The sequence below is a fragment of the Emydura macquarii genome, unplaced genomic scaffold (genome assembly GCF_026122565.2).
Source record: "Emydura macquarii macquarii isolate MOO-44397 ecotype Brisbane River unplaced genomic scaffold, CSIRO-AGI_Emac_v2 contig_968, whole genome shotgun sequence".
Taxonomy (NCBI): Eukaryota; Metazoa; Chordata; order Testudines; family Chelidae; genus Emydura; species Emydura macquarii.
Window position 1 is genome coordinate 9,433,088 of NW_027131105.1, and position 25,577 is coordinate 9,458,664.

General features: G+C 39.3%; 1 protein-coding gene across 2 annotated transcripts in view; it reads left to right on the forward strand.

The window, feature by feature from the left end:
- The window catches only part of CACNA1D (calcium voltage-gated channel subunit alpha1 D), a 355,484-nt gene that overhangs the window by 295,697 nt on the left and 34,210 nt on the right, over positions 1-25,577 (forward strand). For both annotated transcript variants that reach the window (XM_067544171.1, XM_067544172.1), the window contains 9 exons: positions 1,680-1,808; positions 3,159-3,224; positions 4,249-4,340; positions 8,264-8,423; positions 10,105-10,232; positions 10,348-10,444; positions 13,656-13,758; positions 14,993-15,094; positions 20,764-20,894. In XM_067544171.1, coding sequence (XP_067400272.1) covers positions 1,680-1,808; positions 3,159-3,224; positions 4,249-4,340; positions 8,264-8,423; positions 10,105-10,232; positions 10,348-10,444; positions 13,656-13,758; positions 14,993-15,094; positions 20,764-20,894 — 1,008 coding nt within the window. The remainder of the gene's footprint in view (positions 1-1,679; positions 1,809-3,158; positions 3,225-4,248; positions 4,341-8,263; positions 8,424-10,104; positions 10,233-10,347; positions 10,445-13,655; positions 13,759-14,992; positions 15,095-20,763; positions 20,895-25,577) is intronic.

The window sequence follows — 25,577 nt, forward strand, 5'->3', positions numbered from 1 at the left end:
TCCCTTCATTGTACCTATCTTGTCTAAAGAGCAAAAAACACAACAAGTAGTCGCTTAATAATACTAGTAATGATATGGCTGTAATGGGCTCATACACTTTGGTGTTTGTTTTGCACTGGCCAAGTGCTGGAGCAGTGGCAGTGTGTCCAGAGTCAGCATGGTAGCTCAGGGCCTACATATGTATTATTCTGCCAGGGATCTGCAGGTTCTGAGAGCGAAACCCTAGGTTCATTCCTAAGGAGTGCAGACCCTTCCTACTCTGTCCTCATCATCACCATCATTCTGATGGAACCATCAGGGGAAAACTCTTCAAGGAGAACCTTGGAGTGGTTTTCTACCTCCCTTTCCTCCTCACATGAGAGGAGGAAGCCTGGCCTAGAATTTGATCCTCAATTGTCAGATATGTATAAAATTCCATGTAAATTATTAGATCTATGATGGATAATTTTTAGACCTTGAAATTCTAACAGACCTATTTAACAATCAAACTCAAAACATGCCTGGATAGTAATAAAAGAGGAATGCTTTTTATCATTGGCAATGACAAAGCTTACAGCAAAGGCTGTCTTCCTGACAACGTCAAATGCGCTAAAAATATTTGCTTCTCTCTTTAGCAAAGTAGTGTCTGTTTCTGTTAAGCATTGCAAAGAAGGCTGTTGAGCAGTGAATATTTCAGTTAAATAATTCAGTGAATCACTTCACCTTAAGGAACACCTCATATGATATGATCAATACCCAAAGATCAGAACGTGGTCGGACAAACCAGTGAAGGCTGAATTAAATCCCCCAAAAAAGCTTGGCAGCAAAGGGACTTTGAAATGCTGCCTTAACACAAAAGTTTTTATCTCCAGTTTCATTTATTGTTTATTTCTACAATTTGAAACATCCTGCTCCCACTGAAGTCTGTGGCAAAACACTCACTAGCTTGCATGGACGCAAGGGCAGATCCCATTTTAGTACTCAGTTTACAGTGACTCCTTTTAGCTTTTTTGAGGGTAAACTTGTAGCATTTGGAATGATTCAATCAGCAATGTATAGAAAATGTTAAGGGGCATTTTCTAATAAGGATAGTCATGTTTTATCTAAGAAGTATATGCTTTACAAACAAAATTGTTCACTTACATTTAGAAATGCAAAATGTCCTTCCTATTTATGGTGACGTTGAATTAATTTTTTTTTATATTTTGTTTGATTTTAATATATAATGTTCTTAATTTTTTAAAGCCAAAGCCAACTGAAACTGTCACAACTGATGAGTCTGGGGTAAGATTAGTAAACTGACCCCAATGGTTGTACCTCTACTTGAGTTTATTCTTTTTACCATGTCTATTTTTTCCACCAATTTTTCTGTATTTTTCATAACTGTCCTACTAGCAAGGTGTATGCAGTGGTTTGCATTCGTTGTCAATGTACTATTGAACTCTACTACAAATGAACCCAACATGATCCTATTAACAAACTAGAAAACTTGGAAATGCATGTGATGTGTGAAGCATTTCTACAGGTCCTGTGTTCTTAGCATGTATTTTTTCCTTTCATATCATGCTTATAAAGATGAAAAGGCCCTAAAATGCATTTTCAAATCTTACCTCTTTCACCATTGCATTTGTTGTTGTTTTTCTGAAAGTGTTGCATGTTCTGCTTTTTATTTGGTTTGACTTCTCCGTGATACCCTTCAGAACTCTGAAGACAGCGCTAGAATCTCCATCACTTTTTTCCGTCTCTTCCGGGTGATGCGATTGGTGAAGCTTCTCAGCAGGGGTGAAGGAATCAGAACTTTGTTGTGGACATTTATTAAGTCATTTCAGGTGAGCATGAAAATGTTAAATCTCCTTTTTAATGGTAAATAAATCTAATTTAATTTTTATGGCTCAGGATGCAAATAGCAAAATATAGCTCTTGTAATTATATGTTACCTCTTTATTACATGGAATTTAAAATATATAGGATGAAATCTTGGCCTCACTGAAGTCAATAGAAGCTTTGCCATTGACTTCAGTGCAGTCAGGATTTTACCCTTTGTCTTGTAATCTTAGCTTTTACCATGAGATCTATAAACATCAGATTACTTATTCTAGAAGTGACTTTATAATTCTAAAAGATGGCTTTTCATAGCGTTGCACACTAAGTCATGTATGATTCATTTATGTAGGCCATATTTACATACAGCATACATAATTTATGCTAGATGATTACATGATGATTTATGCTAGATGATTATGCTAGATGATTTGGGATCAAAAATTCTCAGAGGGATATAAACATGTCTTCAAATGCTTTGATTTTGTGATTATATAAAAGAGGGATTTACCACTGTAACGGATAGATCTCTAATGTCCTATTACTGCAACACTTATGCACACGAAATCCATAGAACTACTTACATGTATAATATTAAACATACGTGTAAGTGTTTGGAGAATAAGGGCCTAACTGTAATAAAAATAAAATAGCAGAACTGATATTTTGAAATAAAGAAATAGCTTTCTGGCTGAAATTATCTGAAATACTTACTTTTTGGTTGTAATATATTGATTCTGAAGAGTGGAGGTGCCATCCATGCCACTGAAGGGCATATATTACATGTCAGTTCAGATTGTGTCCCCTCATCTGGCTACTCTACATTGCTTGGACTGAGTAAAGTGGCCTATTCTGTCTCTAAGGAGCCAGCTGACAGTTCTTCTGCTGTACATAGCTCTCAACTAGAATAAAGTGCCTCTATCACGCCAGCTTAGGGGTGTATCTTGGGGGAGGGCATGTCATGGTTGGGAGGATATGAAGCACACATGTGTTCTTCCATATTTAACTGGTAAGTGGTCCCATAAGGGCTACTCTAGCTGGCATAAGTTAGAGCAGTTTCTAGACTTCTCTAACTGACACTGAGGCCAGGTCTACACTTACCTGAGAATTCGGCGGCAGTCGTAGCTTGCGATTTACTGATTGCTCAGTCAATCCAGAAAGAGTTTGCCGCCGTCAGTGTGTACATAGCCTGAGACCAAGACCTCAGCAGGTCTGCCCTGAGAATCAGGAAGTGGTTACAGCTCTCTGACTACCCCACCACTTTTTTCCTCTGTTGAACTGATTTGCCAGCAGGAGAGATTCTGGGCTATAAACTGAAATGATGAAAAAATAATGGAAGGCTTTTCCCATTGTTTTAGGCTCTGCCATATGTTGCTCTTCTGATAGCTATGCTGTTTTTCATCTATGCTGTTATTGGAATGCAGGTAATTATGAGTAGTTTCCCCCTAAAAACAAATACATTGTACTCCCACTGCTGCACTATTCTTTCCCATGACACTGGGGTTACGACCATGCTAATAAAGGCATTAGGTTAGATCTGTATGCTAGAATGATTCTTGGGTGACTTCCTGTGTCCCCAAAGGGTACAGGAGTTTGGAACAGCCCAGCATAGAAGGGAGCCCCCACTACAGTTAGCTGGGGTGAGGAACATGCTGTATGTAGTGGCTTTCCCTTCTGATTCTTCCACTCTCCCCATCATTCACCAGAAGGGGACATATACCTCACAATATTTAATCTGACAATGTGCATGTACAACATAATGGTATTAATCTTCCTAAAACAGGCAGGATAATGGTCTCTAATATTCTGTAATATCACATACATATATAACATAATGTCATATAAGATCTGAAATACTGTATTGGGAAAAGAAGGATGGTCATGTGGTCAAGACACTGGACTTGAACTCAAGAGTTTGGATTCAGTTCTCTGTGCTGTCACTGACTGACTATATGGCCGTGAGCAAATTACTTAAACTCTTTGTGCCTCAGTTCCCTGCTCTGTGTCTCTCTTGTCTATTTAGATTGCATAGTCTTCAGGACAGGGATTATCTTTTACTATGAGCATATGCAACACCAAGCAAAATAGGATCTTAATCTCAGTTGTGACCACTCAAGGCTAGTGTAATATAAATAATAAAGATAATAACATAATCTGACCCAGGACATAGGAGGATGCGTAAACTCTGTAATAATAGATTCAATGATGTTGCACTGAATGTTTAAAGAATTATTCTGTAAATATGTCATATTTATTGCATGTTATCAGATCTGCATTATTATGAGGGAAGAACTGAAGAAATCAGAGGAAGCAATTATCATATTTGTAAAAGTGTTTTTCATACATATAAATGCTAATTTAAACTACTGGATTATGACCACTGTTCATTTAGACAAAATTATGTAGAAGGGAATCAAAAATATATTTGGTCCTAATTTTTGCTTGCAGGTATTTGGTAAAGTTGCCATGAGGGACAATAATCAAATTAACAGAAACAACAATTTTCAGACTTTTCCTCAAGCAGTCCTGCTTCTATTCAGGTAAATATATTTTAATCTTTGCTTTTATTAATGCCTATGAATTCAAAAATTGGCATGTGAAAGATGCTTCTAGCTTGTGTAATATAGGTTTGCTTAAAATCTGTTTGAAAGTTAGAAGTAATTTAATGTGACAGTATGTAATCCTTTCTGCCATGTAGCTACTGTTTGCTGAAATAGAATAGTCTTGAAAGTATACGATAGGTACAGAAAAATAACCTAAATTCTCATTATTAAGAGATAATATTAAGGGAGCTACCATGAATAATATCTAATGGGAAATGTATTGTAATTGTCTTGATACATTAAGGGCCACAATGTACCTGATTCTAGCCTGAATGTGCAAGGGAAAGGATACTCTGCTATATTGGGCCCCTCATACACAGGGGCCAAGTGCAGTGGGAATGTAATGACTTCACTTGCCAAGCTCCACAATTGTGACTAGCCTCTGCTAAGGGGAAGGGGACTGCAGGCCAAAACCTCTTTTACAGTTTCAATGCAGCTGTGTTTGACAGGTGCCCCAGGGCTTTGTGTATCCCTAACACAGAATGCCTTCCCTGGTGATGCAGTTCTGCACTACTACCAGCATAGGACTGTAGCTTTGTATCGCCATTCAACTCTAAGAATTTTGATCAGATAAAAAAATCAACAAAGTTTTTTCAATATGTTGGATGTCCTCAAGTACTGATATTTCCATAGTGCTACCCAGGGGCATGTTTGACCCCTTTCAGAGGGGCATGTTCCGTGCCTGCCCCCTCCTCTAGCCCCAGGAGGAGCTTGGTCTTCTTTTCTCCCCCCTGCCCTGGGCCTGGCAAGAGATATCCTCCATCCCCCCCCCAAAGGCAGAAGAGTTCTGTGCCCCACGATTATTGGGAGGCTGTGCCCCTGCTTGCTCCCCCTTGTGCACATCCTGGTGCTACCTAATTAACTTTGAACAATGAAGGTCCTTTGTTCAAGAGATAAGGAACGTCCATGTTATTGGGTAAGAATGTTATGTAGCAGTAGTTTAGATACAATATCTAATGTGATGTTTCCTGATCAAACACTATTAAAATACTTCAGACAATATGAGCAACCTGCATTCTGTTTTAATTCAAATCACTTTAAAAAATTGAGGACCAAGTCAAGCCCCCATGTGAGATGAAGGGCCCCAAGTTTACCTGTGCTAACCTGCAATCTGCACTGGAAACCACTGGAAAGTCATGCCACTTAACTCAGTGAAGCCCAGAATCACACTTCCTGGATGCCAGGAGGGAAATGAAAATCATCACAAAGCAGTTTCCCAGTTCTGCCTTGAGGGAAAAAATCCCTCTCAGAACCCACAAGGGTGATTGGCCATCCCCCTTGACAAACCATCTAAAGGGAGGGAAAGGTGAGGCTGGAAAAGGGTGGCTCACATTGGCATCCCACGCCTGGGAAGCCACCTCTGAACCCCCAGCGGGAATGAGGGGACCCAGATAGATACACATGCACCTGTTGAGGACCCCAAAGGCAATGGGATGGGTAGGCACGAAACTGTCAGCATGCTACTCCCCCCACAACAAAGTATGGCTCTGTCAACATCTGAATAAATTGGGTGAAGACAAGAAGAAGGATAGTCCCCTCACCTGCAGGCCCTTAAACCCAAAGGGAGTATCTCAGTTGCTGTCTGGCCCCATCAAATCCACACCCAGATAAGCAAGTTTGGGCAAAAACACCAATAACATTGTTAAGACCCTTGTGCTATTTGAAATACAACAGGTCCATGGAATGGTGGCGTTAGTCTCCTTTTGCACTATTGAATGATAGAACAACTTTGGAAATCTAATGTATTTATCCAAGTATTCTATTTCTGACCCTTCCTTTTATATTGTAACGCTTGATCTCTATGGATTATTAACAGGCTTTGCTCTCTTTCTGACCTAATTTTTTTCATATCTTTTATTTACCCCCATGTACTTTTGAGGTTAAAGATGTGCTACAGCACACTGAAAGGGAGCAGGTTGTCCTCAGTTACAGTCATGCAGCCCCCCTGGTATTTGTTAGGATTCCATTGGTGTAACTCAGTGGAGAATCTGACTCACCAAGACAACAACGTATTTTAAAGCAAATTACCAACAGTTGGGCATTTTGGTGGGCCTACCATAAATAAACCACGTTTCCAGGCACAAATCAAAGAATTGCACTCACAAACAAATTACGTGGGCATGGAGGAGCCTTAGGCACACTCAGTCACCTTTACCCAGTTAGCACACACAAATATGTGTTAGCCTTCTCCACCTTTGGAAAATGTTAATAGTCTTTATAAGAGTCTTTATAACGAACACTCCATATGGTGTCCTGCCAGAAAGAGCCAGTCTCTTCCAGTCTTATTCTCTGTCTCCTCATTGAAGGTGCTTCTCTTCTGCCAGTTCTGAACACTAAAGTAAAACAAACTCTTTCACCACAGCAGTACATATGGGGAGAAGCAAGTGATACTTTAGAAACAAAAATAACCTGATGAGGGATCTACTCCTGCAAATTCAGCTAGGCATAGTACTTCCTACTAGAAGTATGTCCCACACAACTTCAGTGAGACTACTCGAGGTAGTGGGCACTGTGTGAGGAGTACAGACTTCATGGGTAGCAGGTTAGCCTTTTAGGCTGACCAGTTGATATCCACCACACTAGGCCTTCATAGGTTCTGGAACTCATGTTGCTTATAGATAGAAATGATCAATTTTCCCTCAAAAACCCAAGTGTTCCACTTTAGGGACCAGTTATGGGAGGACTGTAGGGGCAGTTCTATGGACCACTGCTGCGGTTGCCTGTTATTTACTCTGTGGACCTTTCAGGTTCAGAAACCTGACTTTTAGGAAGGAACATCCAAACAACACAGGCTTTCAAATGTATATACAGTATTTCATTAACTAAACTAAATAACAAAGCAAAGGTATAAAATACATACAAACAAAAAAGAAAGTGGGTTAAAACAAATCAAATTAATCTAATTATTAGGTTGATTCAATTATATCAAATAAACTAATAATTCTGTAGAAGCGCTATGTAATGATTTGCAATAGTGGCTCCTATCAGCCTCAAAAGTTACAGGATATTATCAAACTCAGTGCCAGCTAAATTATTTCAGCTCCAGCCAGTGAGGGCCAGATCCCTCCTGGGTTGAAGCTAATGGTGAGACTACAGATATGATGTCAATTATGTCACCTGCCCACATTACTGGTGGATATGTGGCAGCCAATCTCTTCTATCTCCTCCACCTCCAACACAAGGACACTATGAAACATTCCAGTAGGATTCAAGATGATGCAGCTTATTGCATTTAATATTCAAATGACAAATTTAGGTGAAAATAACATAATTTCTCAGGATTAAACATGCAACTCGTAACCCACGACATACATGTCTGCTGTGTGAGCTTTTAGCATGTTTTCTACATTTTTAGCTGCAGGTGTGATCCCCAGCTCAAGGAGACATACTCATGCTAGCTGCAATCAAGATAGCATGCTAAAAATAGAATGTAGAGCTGTGGTAGCATGAGGGATAGGGTGTGTCAATTGCCCTAATGAGGTAACTAAGCTCTCAGATGTATATGTACTTGGGGCAGCTAGTTCAACCTGCTGCTCACGATGCTGCGGCTGCATTCTGTATTTTGCTTGCTAACTCAGTGAGAGCTAGTGCAAGTATGTCTCCTCAAGCTGGAAATCACATCCCCAGGGGGAGGGTAGAAATAGTCTTAGACAGCAAGGTTGTTTTTAGATATTGAAAAACCATCCTATAGGTGCTATTCTCAAATAAATTCTGTGGGTTCTATCTGTGTGTGCACACACACACACACACACTAGACTACACTACCAGCCAGCTGCTGGAGTTAAAAACAAGTGCTAGAACCCCGAAGGAGTGCTCATTTTGAAACAATTTTTAATTTATCTTGTTTGTGTCCCAATAAGGTGTGCGACTGGAGAAGCGTGGCAGGAAATCATGCTGGCCTGTTTGCCTGGAAAACGCTGTGATCCGGACTCTGATTATAGTCCAGGGGAAGAATTCACATGCGGAAGCAACTTTGCAATTATTTATTTCATCAGTTTTTACATGCTCTGTGCATTTTTGGTGAGTCTAGTTAGTAGCACAAGTGAGTCTTAGCATTTTGATTGGTCAATAAGCTAATAACAACAAAAAACAGGTTCACAATCCATTTTGTAGAATATTTTTTTTCAAAGTTATACGTTTCAGAAGGACACCCAAATCCTGTAGTTCAAACTAAAGCCCAATCCTACCAGCAGTTATATGCACATCGTTACTCCAGTGTGAAGTCCCATTGACTTCAGTCTTGCCATATGTACAGGAATAGCAGTTTGCAAGATCAGGCCCCCAGAGACAGGAAATATACTAGGATAATTTATCATGATTATTTATTTGTACTATCATGGCATCTAGGAGTCCTGTTCACTGATCAGGACCCCATTGTGCTAGGTGCAGTACAAAACAGAACAAAAAGTCCCTGGCTCCAAGAGTTTACAGTCTCAGGCCACGTCTACACGAGCGAGCTTACAGTGGCCAGCTGTACCGCTGCATTGCTGTAGGATTGCTCATGTAGCCGCTCTGTGCCAATGGGAGAGAGCTCTCCCACCAACATAGCACTGTGCACATTACCACTTACGCTGGTGAAACTTTTATGTCACTCAGGGATGTGAAAAAAGCTCACCCCGGAGTGGCGTAAGTTTTGCCGGCATAAGTGGTAGTGTAGATATGGCCTAAGTATAAGACAAGAGACAACCGATACAGATAGACTGGTGGGAGTGCACGGAGACACTGTCGGTATGTCTGCAGTACAGATGGGAGTGAGCCTTCCAGCCCAGGTAGACAGACTTGTGCTAGTGGGACTTGAGCTAATGCACTAAAAATAGCAGTATGAGCATTGCAGCTTGGGCTGAAGCTCAGCTCTCAAGCCCACCTGGCCTCTGAGACTAGACGGCCCTAGCTCCAGTCTGAGCCGCAACATTTATACGGCTATTTTTAGTGTGCTGGCTACAGCGCCACGAGTGTGAGTCTGCCTACCTGGTCTGGAGTCCCAGCTTCAGTCTAGACATAACTTGAGACAATATGGTCAGCATAATAAGCTGTGGGATCAGCTCACCAGCAGCCTAACTGTTGTCATGGTTTTTGAAGGCCTCATGACAATGTAGAGTTTTAAGGAGGGTTTTAAAGAAGTATAATGAGGTGACTTTCTGGGAGTTTATGAGGAGCTTCTCCCTGGCATGAGGGGCAGCACGGCATGGGAGAAGGAACAAAAGTGCTTGTTTGAAAATGTGACAAGTGGGCAAAAGAGGCTGACATCATGGGCTGATCGGAGGCAGGAGTCAACACTCAGTACTGAATGAGATATGCTAAGCAGGGTGAGAATAGGTCATGAAGGGCCTTGAAAGTGAAGGCAAGTCACTTATGTTTGACAAAATAGAGAAGAAGGAGCCAGTAAAATGATTCAAAGAGAGAGTTGACATGGTCAAAGCCACTGGAAATGATCATTTGAAAATGATTTTTGCAGCAGTATTCTGAATGGATATCAGTGGGGCAAGATTGCATATGTCATGTCAATATAAATAATAATGCTATAATATTTGTCAAAAAACTTTAATATTTATCAAATCTAATATCCACTAATACTAATTAGCCAATTAGCTAATGAAAGGTTGGAATTCTAGCTCTGCTGAAAGTTTAAAATTAAATTTTTTCATATAAATGTATATGCCAGCAAAATGAATGCAAATATAAGTTTTGAATTGCTTTTTAGATTATCAATCTGTTTGTGGCTGTTATCATGGACAACTTTGATTATTTGACACGTGATTGGTCTATTCTGGGTCCGCACCATTTGGATGAATTCAAAAGAATATGGTCAGAATATGATCCGGAAGCAAAGTAAGTTAGATAGTTTCTCTGCTCAGATGTGGCTAATGAATATATAAAAGTAAAGTGTTAAATACTTTCTTCAGAGGCATGTATAAATGTAATAAATGGTATGTATTTGTTGTAGGGGAAGAATAAAGCATCTTGATGTAGTTACGTTGCTGCGGCGCATTCAGCCTCCACTTGGTTTTGGCAAATTATGTCCTCACAGAGTGGCATGCAAGGTAGGTGTTAAAAAATTAGTTCCCATGGTTGTTTCTCTCCATAGTTCATAATTTTACTGAATGCTTAATGTGCATTATTACTCCAATAATCCTGTCCAGTTTCATTGGCGGGGGAAAAGGTCCCTCTGATAAGCTCTGATTCACCACTGAATTACTCCAGTTTTATAGTGGGTTTATTCTGCCCACTCAAATCAATTTGTTATTTCAATGAATTGATTTCATTGTAGCTAACCAACATAAAGCACGTTAGGATTAAATAAGTGGTTGTATAAATGTAACATTATTTTCATTATCATATTTAATGTGTATTTTCAAGAAACTGGCTAAAACAATTTTACTAAAGAAATACAAAACAATATGGGTTTTTTTCAATAAACCTTCAGTCATCTGGTATTTGTGCTACTTAACTGTGTACCTGTATAGCAGCTCTCATATTTGGCAGTGTATCTTGGTTTTTGCTATTGAGAAATAGTCTCTTTTGAAAGGCAGGCCAGCTTTTACTTAATATTTACTTTTTTTTAACTCAGTGATTTCAAGTGACCATATATGATACAAGCTCCTTTTCTCCATGATGCCTCTTTTTGCTACCTGCATTCAGGAGAGAAATCAGATTTACAAAAACCCTGCAGTTTTTCTGAACACATTAAACATCTAATTGTTCTGTTTTCATTTTACATTCTGTAAAATTAATTATTTAACAATTATTTAACAGAGCAAAATACTCAGAAATTTCATTTTCAGGCAGGGCCAGATTTACACCTTACGCGCCCCTAGGCCCAGCATCTTCAGCACTCTCCCCCTCACCCCCACCTACAGCTGCCCTTCACGTTTTCTGCATGGGGGAGGAGGCGATGGGGAAGAGAGGGGCTGGTTGGGCCAGCTCTGCATGGGGGCAGGGTAGAGGCGACCGGCTGGGACAATTCACCCCTGGGCTCTGGCTTCCAGCCTGGCCAGGAGGGAGCTCCTCAGGGGAAAGAGGAGAAGCAGGGCGGTGGGGCTCCGGGAGAGAGGAGGAGGAGCAGGGGGTGGGACCAGAGTTCCAGTGCTTGTGTCGGGCCCCAAATTGCCCGGGGCCCAGGGCATGGGGCCCAGGGCATAGGACCCATTGGCTCGTGCACTAATCCGCCATTATTTAGGCACTGCTAGAATGCCAGTGCCCCTAGGCATGGGCCTACTTGGAAATCTGGCCCTGCTTTCAGGCCTGAACACAAGTATAGCTGAGAGCACTTCATCCTTTAACTTGTCAATTAAGGGTTGGAGTTCTGCAAAGGTCCTGAAACCGGTGGGTTTGTACTTGGCACAGCTAAGATGTGCCTCCACATCGAGGAGAGCTAGTGTGAGTATGTGTGCATGGCATAGGAATCACATCCCTAGCTCACAGTGTAGACAAAAGCCTTACACTAGAATAGAGGAAATATGTTAGACAGGAAAAAATTTTGATAGATCAAATAGTCATTTTTTCGAGAGAAATCTCTGAGGCACTGCCGTGAGAAAGATTACTGTTTAAAATGCTGATGCTGATAAAGTAGATAACAATTCAACTCTTATGCAGAGCCATGCATTAGTTGAATCAGGAGGTCCTTTCCAGACAGGTTCAGTGTAATTAACACTGATTTTCCAATTAGGCTAACTTACTTAATTAAATGAGTGTGAGATGTGTGATATGATGTAAAGCTTTCTTGGAAAATGTAATTGCTTTTGCAAGTCGGTTATGATGTTGTGGCTCTTAGATGGGCATGCACATGAATATAAGCAGCTGAAGGGAGTTAACTGCTGAAAACAATGAGACAGATTTCTCTCAGGCAACGCAGCAGTTTTGTGCAGAACCACTGGCCCAATCTGGCCCTAACGTTGTCAAATCCATCCCTGGGAAGATTCTCTCAATACAAGGGATCCATGGTGAGAAAGAGTCAGCACAGAGACTTTTACACCACTTCACCAACCCCCATCCCATTGTTGGCATAGCAGGGACTAGGAGGCATGGCCAGGGGGAAGGCCGTGTAACCAGGACTCCCCTGCACCACTCTGATCCCCCCACCCCTCTCCAGGTGCACAGGGGAATCTAGGCCATTGTCACATCTTCTGGCATCACCTTGCATATTGAGGTCAGCCAGCTTGCTCCTCTCTGTGTGCCAGGCTTGCTCCGAGACTGCAGATGGCATTTGGCACTAGCTGGTTTGGATGAGAGAACTATAGAGCCAAAGATCAGCGTACTGCACGTGAGCTGGCTAATGCTTCCTGGTCTTGGGGCCAGCCTGTGCTGCCCCAGGTACACGGTATTGCTTTGACCACATGCCCTGTGGTAGTATAGGAACTGACCATGCCAGCAGGGGATCCTCAGCATGGAAGACCTGTGAGAGCAGCACAGAGATCTGTGCCTGTCTCGGGTGGGTTTTATGGGCTGGGCTGGTCTCTGACCTGGCTGGAAATATTGCACTGAGGCTGGGATGCTTTGGTCTGAAGCGGGACTGATGGAGGGCTAGAGTGGCTGTGTGCCGGGAAGGCAGGTGGGAGCTGGCTGTCCTGGGTGAGTGCTGGTCAGGCGCAGGCTCTTCCAAGTTCTGGTGGTGTTGTTGGTGTCCCTCTGTGCTATAGAGGGACTGGGGCTCCCTGACCCTCGGTCTGCTCTTTCCCATCAGCAAGAAAAAAAAAAAAGAGAGAAAAAAAAACCCTACTCTGATTCCCAGCTGCATTTATTGGTCTCCTGGGGCTGTTATCAGTTGGCCTAAGTTAAAGCAGCCCTCATACTTCTTTAATTCAATATCAGAGGTCTGGTGCTACGGATGCAGAGGTGTAGGATCAGGAACATACACTTTTGCAAACACAAAGCCACATTCACACCACCCTGCCCGACCTTTGTGCTGTATGCAGTTCAGCCTTCACCAAGGATCTGGCCTGATGTCTGCAAAGGAACTTAGTGAATAAAATATGAAACATTTTCAGTTCTTCTGGAAAAAATCTATAAATTGTATGCAACTGAGATGGATCTTTGGATCATTTCTAGTGTCAAAAATGCTCTCTTGCAGAGCTGTATAGCCTGATTATCAGCTAAAGGATGTGATTTTTTCCCACCTACCTTGTCAAGTGTTATTCTTTGCACAGGTGTCAGCTTTTTAGATAAATGAACATAATTAAACATTGTTGCCCAAATATATTCCCCAAGAACTAACTTTTAAAAAAGATTCATTTGTTTTCTTTTTTCCATGTGCAGAGGTTAGTAGCCATGAACATGCCTCTGAACAGTGATGGAACAGTCATGTTCAATGCTACATTATTTGCCTTGGTTAGGACTGCGCTGAAGATCAAAACAGAAGGTAGGATAATATCTGTGACAATGAGACTGTGTGTGTCAAAATATGTGATGAGGAAAAGTTCAGGAGATGTAATATTCTAATTCCCTCTTGCTTGACCCCAGCAAGCATGATTGAGGGCTATATGCCCAAATGGGTGGAGTGTTCTTTTCTTGTTCTGAAGGTTAGAAATTGGATGGGAAATGTAAGGAAGAGGATGCTGAGGTAGAGGCCCAGGGAGAACCTGGAACCCATTACAGACCTCTATGTAGTGAGATAAGGGCACTGGCATATACTGTAGAGGCTGAATCTGAGCGGGGTTAGCAGGCTTTTATCACTGTGCATTAAAAAAAAAGGCATCACAGTTTCAATAAGTGATTTGTGTTAAATATACCCTGGAACAATTTCACTCTTCTTGTCACTTACTGTCTCTGTCTCCTTTTTCCTTCTAATTTTTTATTTTCTATGTATTGTATTACTTATTGCGCCCCATCCTCTGGCGGCACCTCTATTCCTCAGGAGATTGCATGCTCCATTGCCCCTAACAAGCTGCTTAGAATAAGCCTCTCCATATAGCATTGTGTGGCAGGACCATATGCACTTTTGTGGCTGAACTCAGGACTGTAGGAGAAAGGAAGCTTGCTTCAACAGGCTGCTGCCTGAGCTGTACATAAAAGCAGTTCTGATGGCCAAGTGGGTTCAGGGCTCAGCATGAGGAGCAGGGAGAGTGGAAGGCAATGGCTTTCAAAGAGCCGTGGCTTTAGACAGCCTGCAGCAACTTTGTAGTGGAGGCAGGATGGATCCAGGGTCCTTCAGCTTCACCTGCACCGTTCCTTTCCTCTTTGTCTGCTTCCCCTGGACTGGTGGAGTAATAAAAGAGCCCACTGTCATATGCATTTAAAAGCTAACAACCCTTTCCTAATTTTTCCCATTCATATATTATAGGATATACAGTAGTATCCTATAATATGTCAATGCTTCTGGCTCTAGCATGTACGCTAGTCTGGAGAAGATCCCTTTCATTGTCCATTTTGGTTAGCATTTACATAAATCTAAATGAATAACTCAATCTCTCTAATTTCTCTTGGACCTCAGTCAGGGTATTTTGTACCCTTGTGTGTCATTTTTTTAACTAAACAATTCAATGTAAAGACTAAAGATCATTAATTGCAGCACTAACTGAAATGTAATTGTTGTCTCCCATTTTCCTGCCTCATTTTCTAAGTTATATGTAATCATTGTGTCTGTCTCTCTACAGGTAACCTAGAACAGGCAAATGAAGAGCTTAGAGCAGTTATAAAGAAAATCTGGAAGAAAACCAGCATGAAATTACTTGATCAAGTTGTCCCTCCAGCTGGCGGTTAGTGGAAAATACTTTACAATAAGCGATGTTTTGTACATATTAGACTTTACAAATCATGAGGAACCAAGCCTTCGTGTAGAAATATTTCAGGACAAAATGAGAACTCTAATGTCATTAAGTGATAGCAAACTATGATGCCAAAATAAATATATAAGATATTATATTCTGTTATGTTAGATAATATACAGTCAAGGCTGATTAATACAGCTTTCTTACACTAAAAGGAAACAGAAAAGAGATATTTTATGTTAATTTTCTTTCTTGCAAAAGTATCTTTATTAGCTATAAAATTAGTATTGATTTCAGTGCATTCAACAAGATAAAGAATATATATTTTGTACTAATCTAAGCTTAACATTATATTTTTGTTTTATTCTTTTATATTTTGAATATTTCTGAGAGAAAACTAAAACCTTTCTATTTCCCATTTTAAAAAATAACATTTTGCTAAATTTATACAGCCAAAAGGCTCAAATCTTCACTCAGTTACACTAGTTTAAATTCAGAGTAGTTCCACTATCTGCAGACAGTGGAGTTGGTCCAGATTTACACCAGCATAACTGAGATTGGAATATGGGCCAAAGTAAATAGATTTTTAAATTCCACTGATTTCAGTATGTTGGCAGGAACTACAAGACAAGTACGTTACTTGTTATTACGTACTTTAAAATGATGTTTCAAATCTCTTGTTATATATTTATATATAAATATATATATAGTCATATATATATTTAGGTTTTCTTTTCAATATATACATGCATAGTAATATACTGTAGGGTTAGGTGACTGTTTTTGACTTGCTTTTTCAAGTTTTAAAAGTGCAGGATCTGTTGCACAGTATCATCCATATCAATAATACATGCAGACATCCAAGATACAGATCCATTGTAATCATCTGGTATGTTTTGTAGCTTACTGTACTTTCAAGACTGATCAGACTCAGGTTTGGAAGCAGACTCAAGATCCCAGACCCGATGGTGGTGGAGGCTGATCTCTCTCTGAAGGTGACATTCTCAGTCTGTAGGGGAGAGAGAGCATGCTGGCTGCTCCGCTCTTCAGCACGACTCAAAAAGCAGCATTAGCTTTGGCGCTGGAGCAAGCCACTTGCTACTGGTGTAGTGGCTGCCAGCTAAAAGTGGGGATGATTAAAAAAATGTAGACAATCTGACTACCAAAAGGGGAACTGATACTGCACATTTAAAACAACTTTTTTTGTGTGTGTGTTCTACTCTGTTCTTTTTAGCTTTACACCTGAGTGCTTGCATGGCATAGATGAATTGCTTTGTTATTGTTGTAACTATGTGCTTGAGCTTTTTCTGCAGCCTCTATTCCTTTCAACTATCAGTCTTTCAGAATATTCTGAAGCAATTCTGTTTTAGGGTGGTGGCATGGAATTAGTGTTGCCTCTTGCCTCTTTATTCCCCTACATTTTTTATTGAAATATGGATGCATGCTTCAGAATAGCTAGCTGTGTCTGCATAAATTAATCTCACAGAGAATCTTTAAAGATTATATTCTTAGAATTAATCTTCTACAGTTCCACCTTTGTTCACTGTTTAAACTTTGGTTTCATTTCATTGCTGACTGCAAGCTGTATACTGACTTTCGGTTATACTAAAATCCATTGCTAGTACCATAATACTTTGAAAATGTAGTTCTTCAGTGTAGCTAGGACAGAAGGTTGAAAATTTGGACCATCACTAAAACTGTAGAAAACAGATTATCTCCAAAGGTTTACAACAGTATAGTACAAATAAGAGCACGTGGTCAAGTCCTTTTTCCAGTAACTTGACAAGATCAAATCTTTTTGTTTCAGTCCTGTTCTCTTTTCTTGTGGAGCCTAGTCAATATGATTTATATGAGTAAGAGAAATACAGAAATTGATGATATCTTAGCCTACTGAAAGGAGAAAAGAGAAGTACAACTATTTTGCATTACTGATGTGAATGTAAAATAGTTGGTACATAGCATAAAGTAGTGAAGCTGTACTTCTATTGTTTCCTGAAGCTGAGAATTGAATAGTAAAATAAGAGATGGCAATAATATAAAAGCTGATATTTAAGTAACAATCTCTAAGTGAATGAGTCTTTAATCAAATATGACCAAAGTATCCTGGCTCGATATATCAAAATCTGTTATATTAACGGTATTTAAATTGGCCAAACTATGATTTTTTCCAGTATTTTTTCTTATTGCGTCGATGAAGGCTAGATCTTTTCATATACTTACACATCCACCATGCCTCCAAAACAGGATCAGAACCAGTCAATTCCCTGACAGACAGAATGGAAAGAAACCAAATTACAATTTTTCTAAGCCATCAGTAGATGCAATATAAAAAAATTAAATAACTAATTACTATCACAAATTAAATTACAAATTACTGTAAACTAATTTAATTAAATCATTAGTAATTAATAACTGATTTCAGATCAAGAAAGTCCTTTGCAAAAGACAAAATATTAGACATATGCAGTGTTTAGCATGTATTAATGTTGTTAATGTAAGAGAATGTAGGATGGAAGGAATACCCAAGACCTGATAAGGTCCATCTCCTTTTTGGAAAAGGAATTTTCCTTTAAATTCTCCTATCCTTTGCCTCCAAGTCCATTCAATCTCATCTAACACTTTTTGCCTTCTTTCAGAATGTGTTCCATTTAAATAATTTCTTTTATTCTCCTTTTAGCTGTAATTAAAAATATATCTGTAGTGTGGTCACTTCTACTTAGCTGCTTTCCTGCCTATCCATTTCTAGTCATGTGTGTTACTCAGAAACAGAGTCAAGGATGACTTCCTTTGGCCCAGCCTCTAATTTTGTGTGTCCAGGTCTCCACATACAACTGATTGTGCCTGTAGAAGCATGTGTGCATCCCTTTTGCATATAGACAGACATTTACATACATGAATCAGGCAGCTGGCAACTCAGTCTGTCTAATTTGCACACAAAAAGTGGGTGCATGCCCAAGCTTGTAGGCATACTCAGCTGCAATGCAAAAGCGGCCTTGCAACATCGTAGGCTGGCTTGAGGCATGCTGTCCATGTGGCCCATAGTGTACGTGATACAAAGTCTCTCATTTCTATTCATTTATTCTTTTCACAAACCATTTCATATATTATTTCCTTAATATCTCTGTTCAAATACTGGAGAGGAAATAATATTAAGGATGGGGAAAGACTTACGTGGGGAGTTTGAGTAAGGACATATATCAAGAAATAATGGTCTTAATTATACTAAAGAAGGGAGGTTGAGATTAGATGCCTTTAAGGGAAATCTTCCTAACATGCAAAACAGAGCAATTAGTCAATTGAACAGCTGCCAAGGGAGATTACAGGTGCAATGTCAAAGGAAGTATTCACAGAGAGATTAGGTAGCTAACTTTAGAGTCAAGGAAAAACATTCCACCTTAGGGCCTGATCCTGTGCAGTGATGAACTCTTCCTGTGAGGTTCTGAGCCTCCTCCATTCCCACTGTAGCCAGTGAGAGTTTGGGAGGCTCAGCACCTTTAAAGAGGCATCAGCACTTGGCAAGAGGAGGCTCAGTGAAGACTTCCTGGAACAGACTGGGCTCCCAGCCAAGCCACTTTAAACAAATTAGCTCAAATAGTTTTTTCTGTACTGTCCTTTGATACTTTTAAAGGCACATAAAATAAAATGCTGGCCCAATCATATCCCTATTGTATTTCCACTGAACTCATTGGTGTTATGTCTGGGGTGAATTTGGCCCACATCAGACATTACTGTCACTGATATTTATTGTTCAGAGGGAGTTCTGAAAGGAGTTTATTTTGAACAGTAGATAGTTTGATGCTGCTATAAATATAAAAATGTCATAATAATGGGTTTAATTCTATCCTGCTTTTTAAAAAGGATATCATAGTTACTGAAACAAACTACTGAAACAGACCATCAAAATTAAATAGTATGTGCACTTACAGTAGCATTATTAAAAGAAGTAAGTTAATTAAACTTAAAATCTCAAAAGATGTCATATTATAGGTAGTAATAGAACCAGTTAACTCGTTGGATCCCTCGGGACATGAGATAACATATAATGCAAAGTCAAAGGGAGACTCAATTTTAATCAAAGTGATATTGAGTGACATGTTATGATACAAAAAAAGACAAAGGAGCATTTCAAATGTGTGTAATATTTGAAATATGTTGTCCACCAGAAGTTATATTACAGTGTATCTAGACATATTATTTATTGTTCACACAGTATTTCTAAATTCTGCCAACAGAAGTGACAGTTGTGCCTACTAACACAGATCCTGAGAGATATTAAGCACTTGTCTTTCACAGTGAGGTCAATAGAAGTTACAGATACTCAGCACCTGTCAGGATTTGGCCTACTAAGAGCAGAGTGAATTTTGTCACCAACAGCATTCTAAAACACATCAGTTCCCATAGATGTATAACACTGTTAATTGGCTGTCATATTGCAAACAGCTCTATTAGTATGTTAAAAAAATCAAGAGAGAAGGCAACAAACAAATAAGGCAACAAACTTCACTCCAAATAATACCAGGAAAGTAAAGAATACCAAAAAGTGGTATTTATTTAAGCACTAAGATATTCATGGATTTCTAATATGCATGCCTTACCAGGATATCAAAAGCCCATATTTGAGTGCTCAAACTAGCCTTTAGTCTCATAAAGTGGGCATGCACATAGTCAAGTGCTGAGCTGAAAACTCGAATGTGGGATGCAAATATCTTATTAAGGCACCTGTATTTGAAGACTGGGGTTTCTATATAAAAGTGTTGTCTGGTTCACAAAAGTGACTCTGTAAAAATTGCTCGTTTTTACTCTGCTTACCAACTGACTGTGTATCTTCTGAATGATAGCTAGAAAATTAGCTGGCAATACTTACCTTCACTTTTATTAGCATTTCAGAGTCAAAATTCTACTATGGGAAATATGTTCTGCCCGTACTACTATTCTCATATACTAGCTAAGGAGCAAATCCTTACTCAAACAAGACTCTCACAGAAGTCAATTAATTTTGAATTTGTGAGGGCTGTGGGTTTTGTCCCTAAATTCTCATTTCTGAATTTTTGTTGCTGGTTGGCAACAAGATGATAATCAGATATAACCCAGGCTGTAAGGTGCTCAGATATTATGGTGATGGAGCACCAGTTCAGGAATCTACACAGACAGATAAATAGATTAGATGCTACTTTGATGGTGCTGTTCATAAATTGTATTTTTATATGTTAACTGAGCAAATTTGGTTTGGTAGGAAGTAACTGAGCAAGAATATATTAAAAACAGGAAATTCCTTTTTTTATAGAGTCACTTTTCTGAGCATATTCAGTTTCAATAGCTCTTATTTTAATAAATTTTGTTCTAAGTAATTGAAGCCCGTAATTCAACTCCTATGCAGATACAAACATGTTTATGATTTTATTAAAAAGCTACCTATTTAGAACTTAGTAAAATATTCTATTTTATTCTACATTAAGGACTACTTCACTTCATTCTAACATTGAGTAGATTGCCTGCTAAAATATTGCTTTATGCTAGGTTTAGGCTATCTTATTATAAGGTGAAAGCATAATGCTTATTGCACCCATCACATTTGTTTTCCTGAATCAGATGTGAGTATGTAGGCTATTGGTGAAATGTGCTGACTTGGGAGAGATCTGTCTGGTCTGTTCATTTAGATGATGAGGTAACCGTGGGGAAGTTCTATGCCACCTTCCTGATACAGGACTACTTTAGGAAATTCAAGAAACGCAAAGAACAAGGACTGGTGGGGAAATATCCTGCGAAGAACACCACAATTGCACTACAGGTGATTTTGTTTTTACATTTTAACTAACTATTTTGTAAGCTTATTTGAAATAGCAGGTAGATGACTGTTCATGATTGAGCAGTGCCTCAAGGATTTTATTTAGCTGAAACGTTGGGTCCTCCATTCATCAAAAAATAAGGAGTAGTTTTTCTGTCTATAACAAGGTAAGTGCAAAATGTCTTTCTGTGTGTGCTACTAAAACAGTAGTAAGCAGTCACAGCAAAATTGTTTAAGTTTAATAGATTCATTGCAGAAATATGAGGCAAAACTGGTAATATTAAGTCAGCTAAAATGAACTGTCACTTTTGAGTGTCATTTTCCTTCTCTTCTTCAGTCCATCTTTTTTTTTAGCTACTGGTTTTTTTGCTTATGTTTCTGTAATATCTTAGGCAGGAACTCTCAAATATTTTCATAGTATGCACCATCTCTTAATGGATAGATTATCTTAAGGAACAACCTTCTCTCCCATGATTTGTTGTCCACTTCCTTTCCCATTGATAATCACATGGACCATCTTCTCTCCTGTTTGCAATTATATAACCTCACTTTAGCAATTGTTTAGATGGGAAAGAAATATTTCCAAAGTGTTTTGGCTGTCTTTTAATGCAATTTAGCAAGTGAAAACAAGGAGAAACAGTGTCATTTCATCAGCCAGCTCTCTACAAACCATGAGCAAGTGGTCTATGGACTGTTGGTCCACAGATCATAGTTTGGAAACCTCTGCCTTAGGGAGATGCCTTCTAGAATAGTGAACTGGGCTTTGAAACAAAAGGCTGCCCTTGTAAGATCCCAGTTATTACACTTTGCCCAGTTTATATTGAATCAGGACTTTCAGAGATTCAGTTAATGCTAGGTAGATATCCATATAGTTTAAACAGGTTTAGTTAGGGTGATAACTTCTTTTTTTTATGTTGAATCTTAGTACGCTTTCCTGAGAAGCAACTGATGCCACAGTTTCCACCAGAGACTATTTTAACATGGTTCACATGTTGTTTTCTTGAGAACTAGGTGCTGATTTGTAGTTCAATCTAGCAATAGTTTTAACTGTTTTGTGTATGTAGTAAGTGTGTGTGTGAACTTGTGTCTATATTAGATGAGAATGAGACTTGCTATTACCACATGGTTCATGTATACTGATATGTCCATTAATGATCACTGGAACGGTGTGCCTCTCTGAAGCACCTTGTGTTCCAAGTTGTCATACAGATAGGAGGGGCAGCACAGAAAGACATTCTCTATAGCACCTGGGAAGTTGACATATGAAAATAGGACATGCCAGGGCAGCAAGAGCATATATTTGCATATCAGAGGAGAAATTAAATACTGGGAGAATGAGAAGAGGTTAAAAAAAAAAAAAAAACAGCAGTGTCTAGGGTGGAAGAAAAATGAAAGATATTGAGAGGCCTGGGAGAGATCAAATAGGAAGGTAAGTGGAGGAGGAGAAACTGGACAGATAGTGGGCCATTCAACTAAATCTCTTTAGATAGTTTAAACACAAGTTTGATGGCACTTGTGTTTAAACTGTCTAAAGAGATTTAGTTGAATGGTATGTATAGAGTTATAATTGAGAAACTGCAATTTATTTTAAACAAAGAGGTGTTTTAAATTTTTTTTTCACAAATCTCACATCTAATTAAATAATTTTTGCAAATTTCCCCAGTAAAATGATTAAAATAATAAAAGTAGCCAGGATACGGCATCATTTCTACTCTACTTCACTGCCCTGGGGGCACTCTTTTTACATATTACGTCAACATATACCACACTTCCATGATAAACTGCATAGGTGCTTTATGTAATAATGATAATGGTCTTACATGTATCGAATCCCATGCAGCCAAATGGATCACCAACTGATGTATATATTTTTCTAAGTCATACAAACTGTACATCCCTTTGCCTTCTACGGCCATGCAGTCACCCCTGTGCTGAAAGATGTTTAGCAGTGCCATTAGTTAATACTGAACAGCCTGCGAGGACAGGGAGTGAAGAATACCATCTCCAGTCACTGAAGTAACTTTGAGAGGTGAGTTTGGTCACTAACATTGTGATAGGACACAGTGTAAAAAAGCTTCAGAAGTACTCCCTTATTTTAATCAAAGCTTTCCGATAGCAGCATCATATTGTTCATGTAATGTGACACTTCCTTTTAGAACTCTGCTTACTTTACACGTGCCGATATTAAAGGGATGTATGTTGGTCAACTCCTGCATTTTTTTAAAAGACATGACAAAAAGTCCAATTGGGAGATGTGACCTGGCCTCTGCTTGGGTGCACAAATGGGAGAGGATGCAAGGTGCTTTCCCCTTCTGTTGCAAACCTGCACAAAGGCTGTTCGTGTGCTCAGTGCTGACATTGGTGCTGGTCTTTCCGTAGAGCAACTTCAAGGACATAATTGAACTTTCACTACAGTCAATGCTCGTTATGACATTGTCTTCAGTGAGAGCTTGATCTGATCCCAAATGTGGGGAATATGCTCTGCATTCCTTGAACTTCCAGGAGGGAATGGCCCATTGCTTCCCAGAGTTCTTTTGGGGTCATGATCCTTCACCGAACGCAGTATGCGCCTAAACGGCACAATATTAGCCAAATTCTGAACTTCATTACACCCATTCCAACTTATTGACCTCAATGGAGTAGCAAGTTTTTGTTTTTAATAAATCACACACAACCCTAATATAGTGTTGTACTTGTATCTGTCTTGAAAATTAATAAAATCAGCTTTTTTAAAAGTTACTAGAAATATGACAAGCTATGGCTGATCAGGTTTTTGACTGCCCTCCAGTTACAGAAAGATATCTTTGCTATTGAACAAAAGTTATAAATAAACAAAAAACAAAGGGAAACAAATAAACACAATATGTCACAGTTCTGTTTTAAACCTGGAGCTGAGTCATAGGCCACATTTTAGGAATCTTTGGGCAATATTTAACAGTCTTCATATATAAACATAACACTCTTCAAGCTAAATGAAAGTCAATTTAGGAAGCCAGTTTGCAACTTGCTCGATAAATCCATGCTAGCTTGAGCTGTGTTCTCCTTAGTTCACTGCTTAGATGAAAAACTCAAATGTTGGTGAGCCAATAAGTAGCGCTCTTCTCAGCATTGTAGAAGGGGCAACAGCTTTGTGGTTGGTATCTCCATATTTTAGATGAGATATAAAACCCAGGCTCTTACCCCAAGATCCTAATGGTTCTTTTTGTATGTGGCCCAAACCAAATGTATCTGGCTGAATTCCAGTTTGAGTAATTATTCTGCTGGCTTATCAAATTCCCCTGCAGTATAGTTTGGATAGGATTGTCTTCCCTTCCTTTCCTTAACCATTGTGTACTGGTAAAGAATTGTCACATTCTGTTCCAGAGGTGAATGCATTTCCATGGTGGATGAAGTAAGTTTTGAATATTTTTAAGTATTTTTATATTTTATAAGTATTTGGAGATCCTTTTGTGGAAAAGTTACAGAGGGGTAGCCGCGTTAGTCTGTATACAGCAAAAACAACGAGAGTTCTGTGGCACTTTAAAGACTAACAAATTTAATTTCAGCAGGCATAAGTTTTTGTGAGCCTCAGCTCACTTCCTCAGATGCAGTAGGTAGAAATGATACAGCAAATGGGTAACATATAGGAGGCATCATATACATATACAAGCGCATAGAGAACAATGGAGTAGGTGGATAAAAGCCGGGTACTAGAGGTCTAATGACAACCATTGAGTAGGAGATGAGAATGGGTGATCAAAGCAATTTACCTCTTGTAATGAGAGAGCCATTCCAAATCTCTGTTTAAACCCAGTTTAAATGTGTCAAGTTTGCAGATAATTTCTAACTCAGCAGTTTCTCTTTGAAGTCTGTTTTTGGAGTTTTTTGGAGAAGTACAGCAACCTTCAGGTCAGCGACAGAATGCCCTGGGAGACTGAAGTGTTCTCCGATTGGTTTATGGATGTTGTTATTTTTATGTCTGATTTGTGTCCATTTATCCTTTTGCGTAGTGATAGTCCAGTTTGGCCAATGTATATGGCAGAGGGACATTGCTGGCACATGATGGCATATATAACATTAGTGGATGTGCCGGTGAATGAGCCCCTTATGGTGTGATGGATGTGGTTAGGACCAGTGATGGTGTCACTAGAGTTGATGTGTGGGCAGAGCTGGCAATGGGGTTTGTTATCTCCAGCTCACTATGCAGTTGTGTTATGTCTTCCAAGGTGGTAGCAACCTCTACAGTTTGGTGTCATCCACAAAATTGATTAATTTAATTTACACCAGAAGAAGAACTGACGAAGGAAGACATGAAACAGCTGTGCAATATGCAGAGAAGTGGCTTTCCAGGATTTTTTTATTTTGGTTTTGGGCTTTTTGAAATTCCATTTATAACAGCCTCTAGATATTCTAACAGTGTTCTGGACGGGGTTACAGCTGGTAAGTAGCATCACCCACCCTTGTGTGCTCTGCAGACCAGTGTTTGAGAATCACTTACATCAACTAACCTTGAACTGATTATAGGAGAATGAAACCATAAATAACAAAGAAGACCTGCCTTATCACATGCTGTTCAGCTGCCCATGATGATTTATTTTACCACCCCTCTTCAATTTTCACTTGGTCTAGTATAACAATTACTTGTAAATAAATGTGTTCTGAGGACTTTATCACACAAAATTACACAGACACACTGACTATCCCATA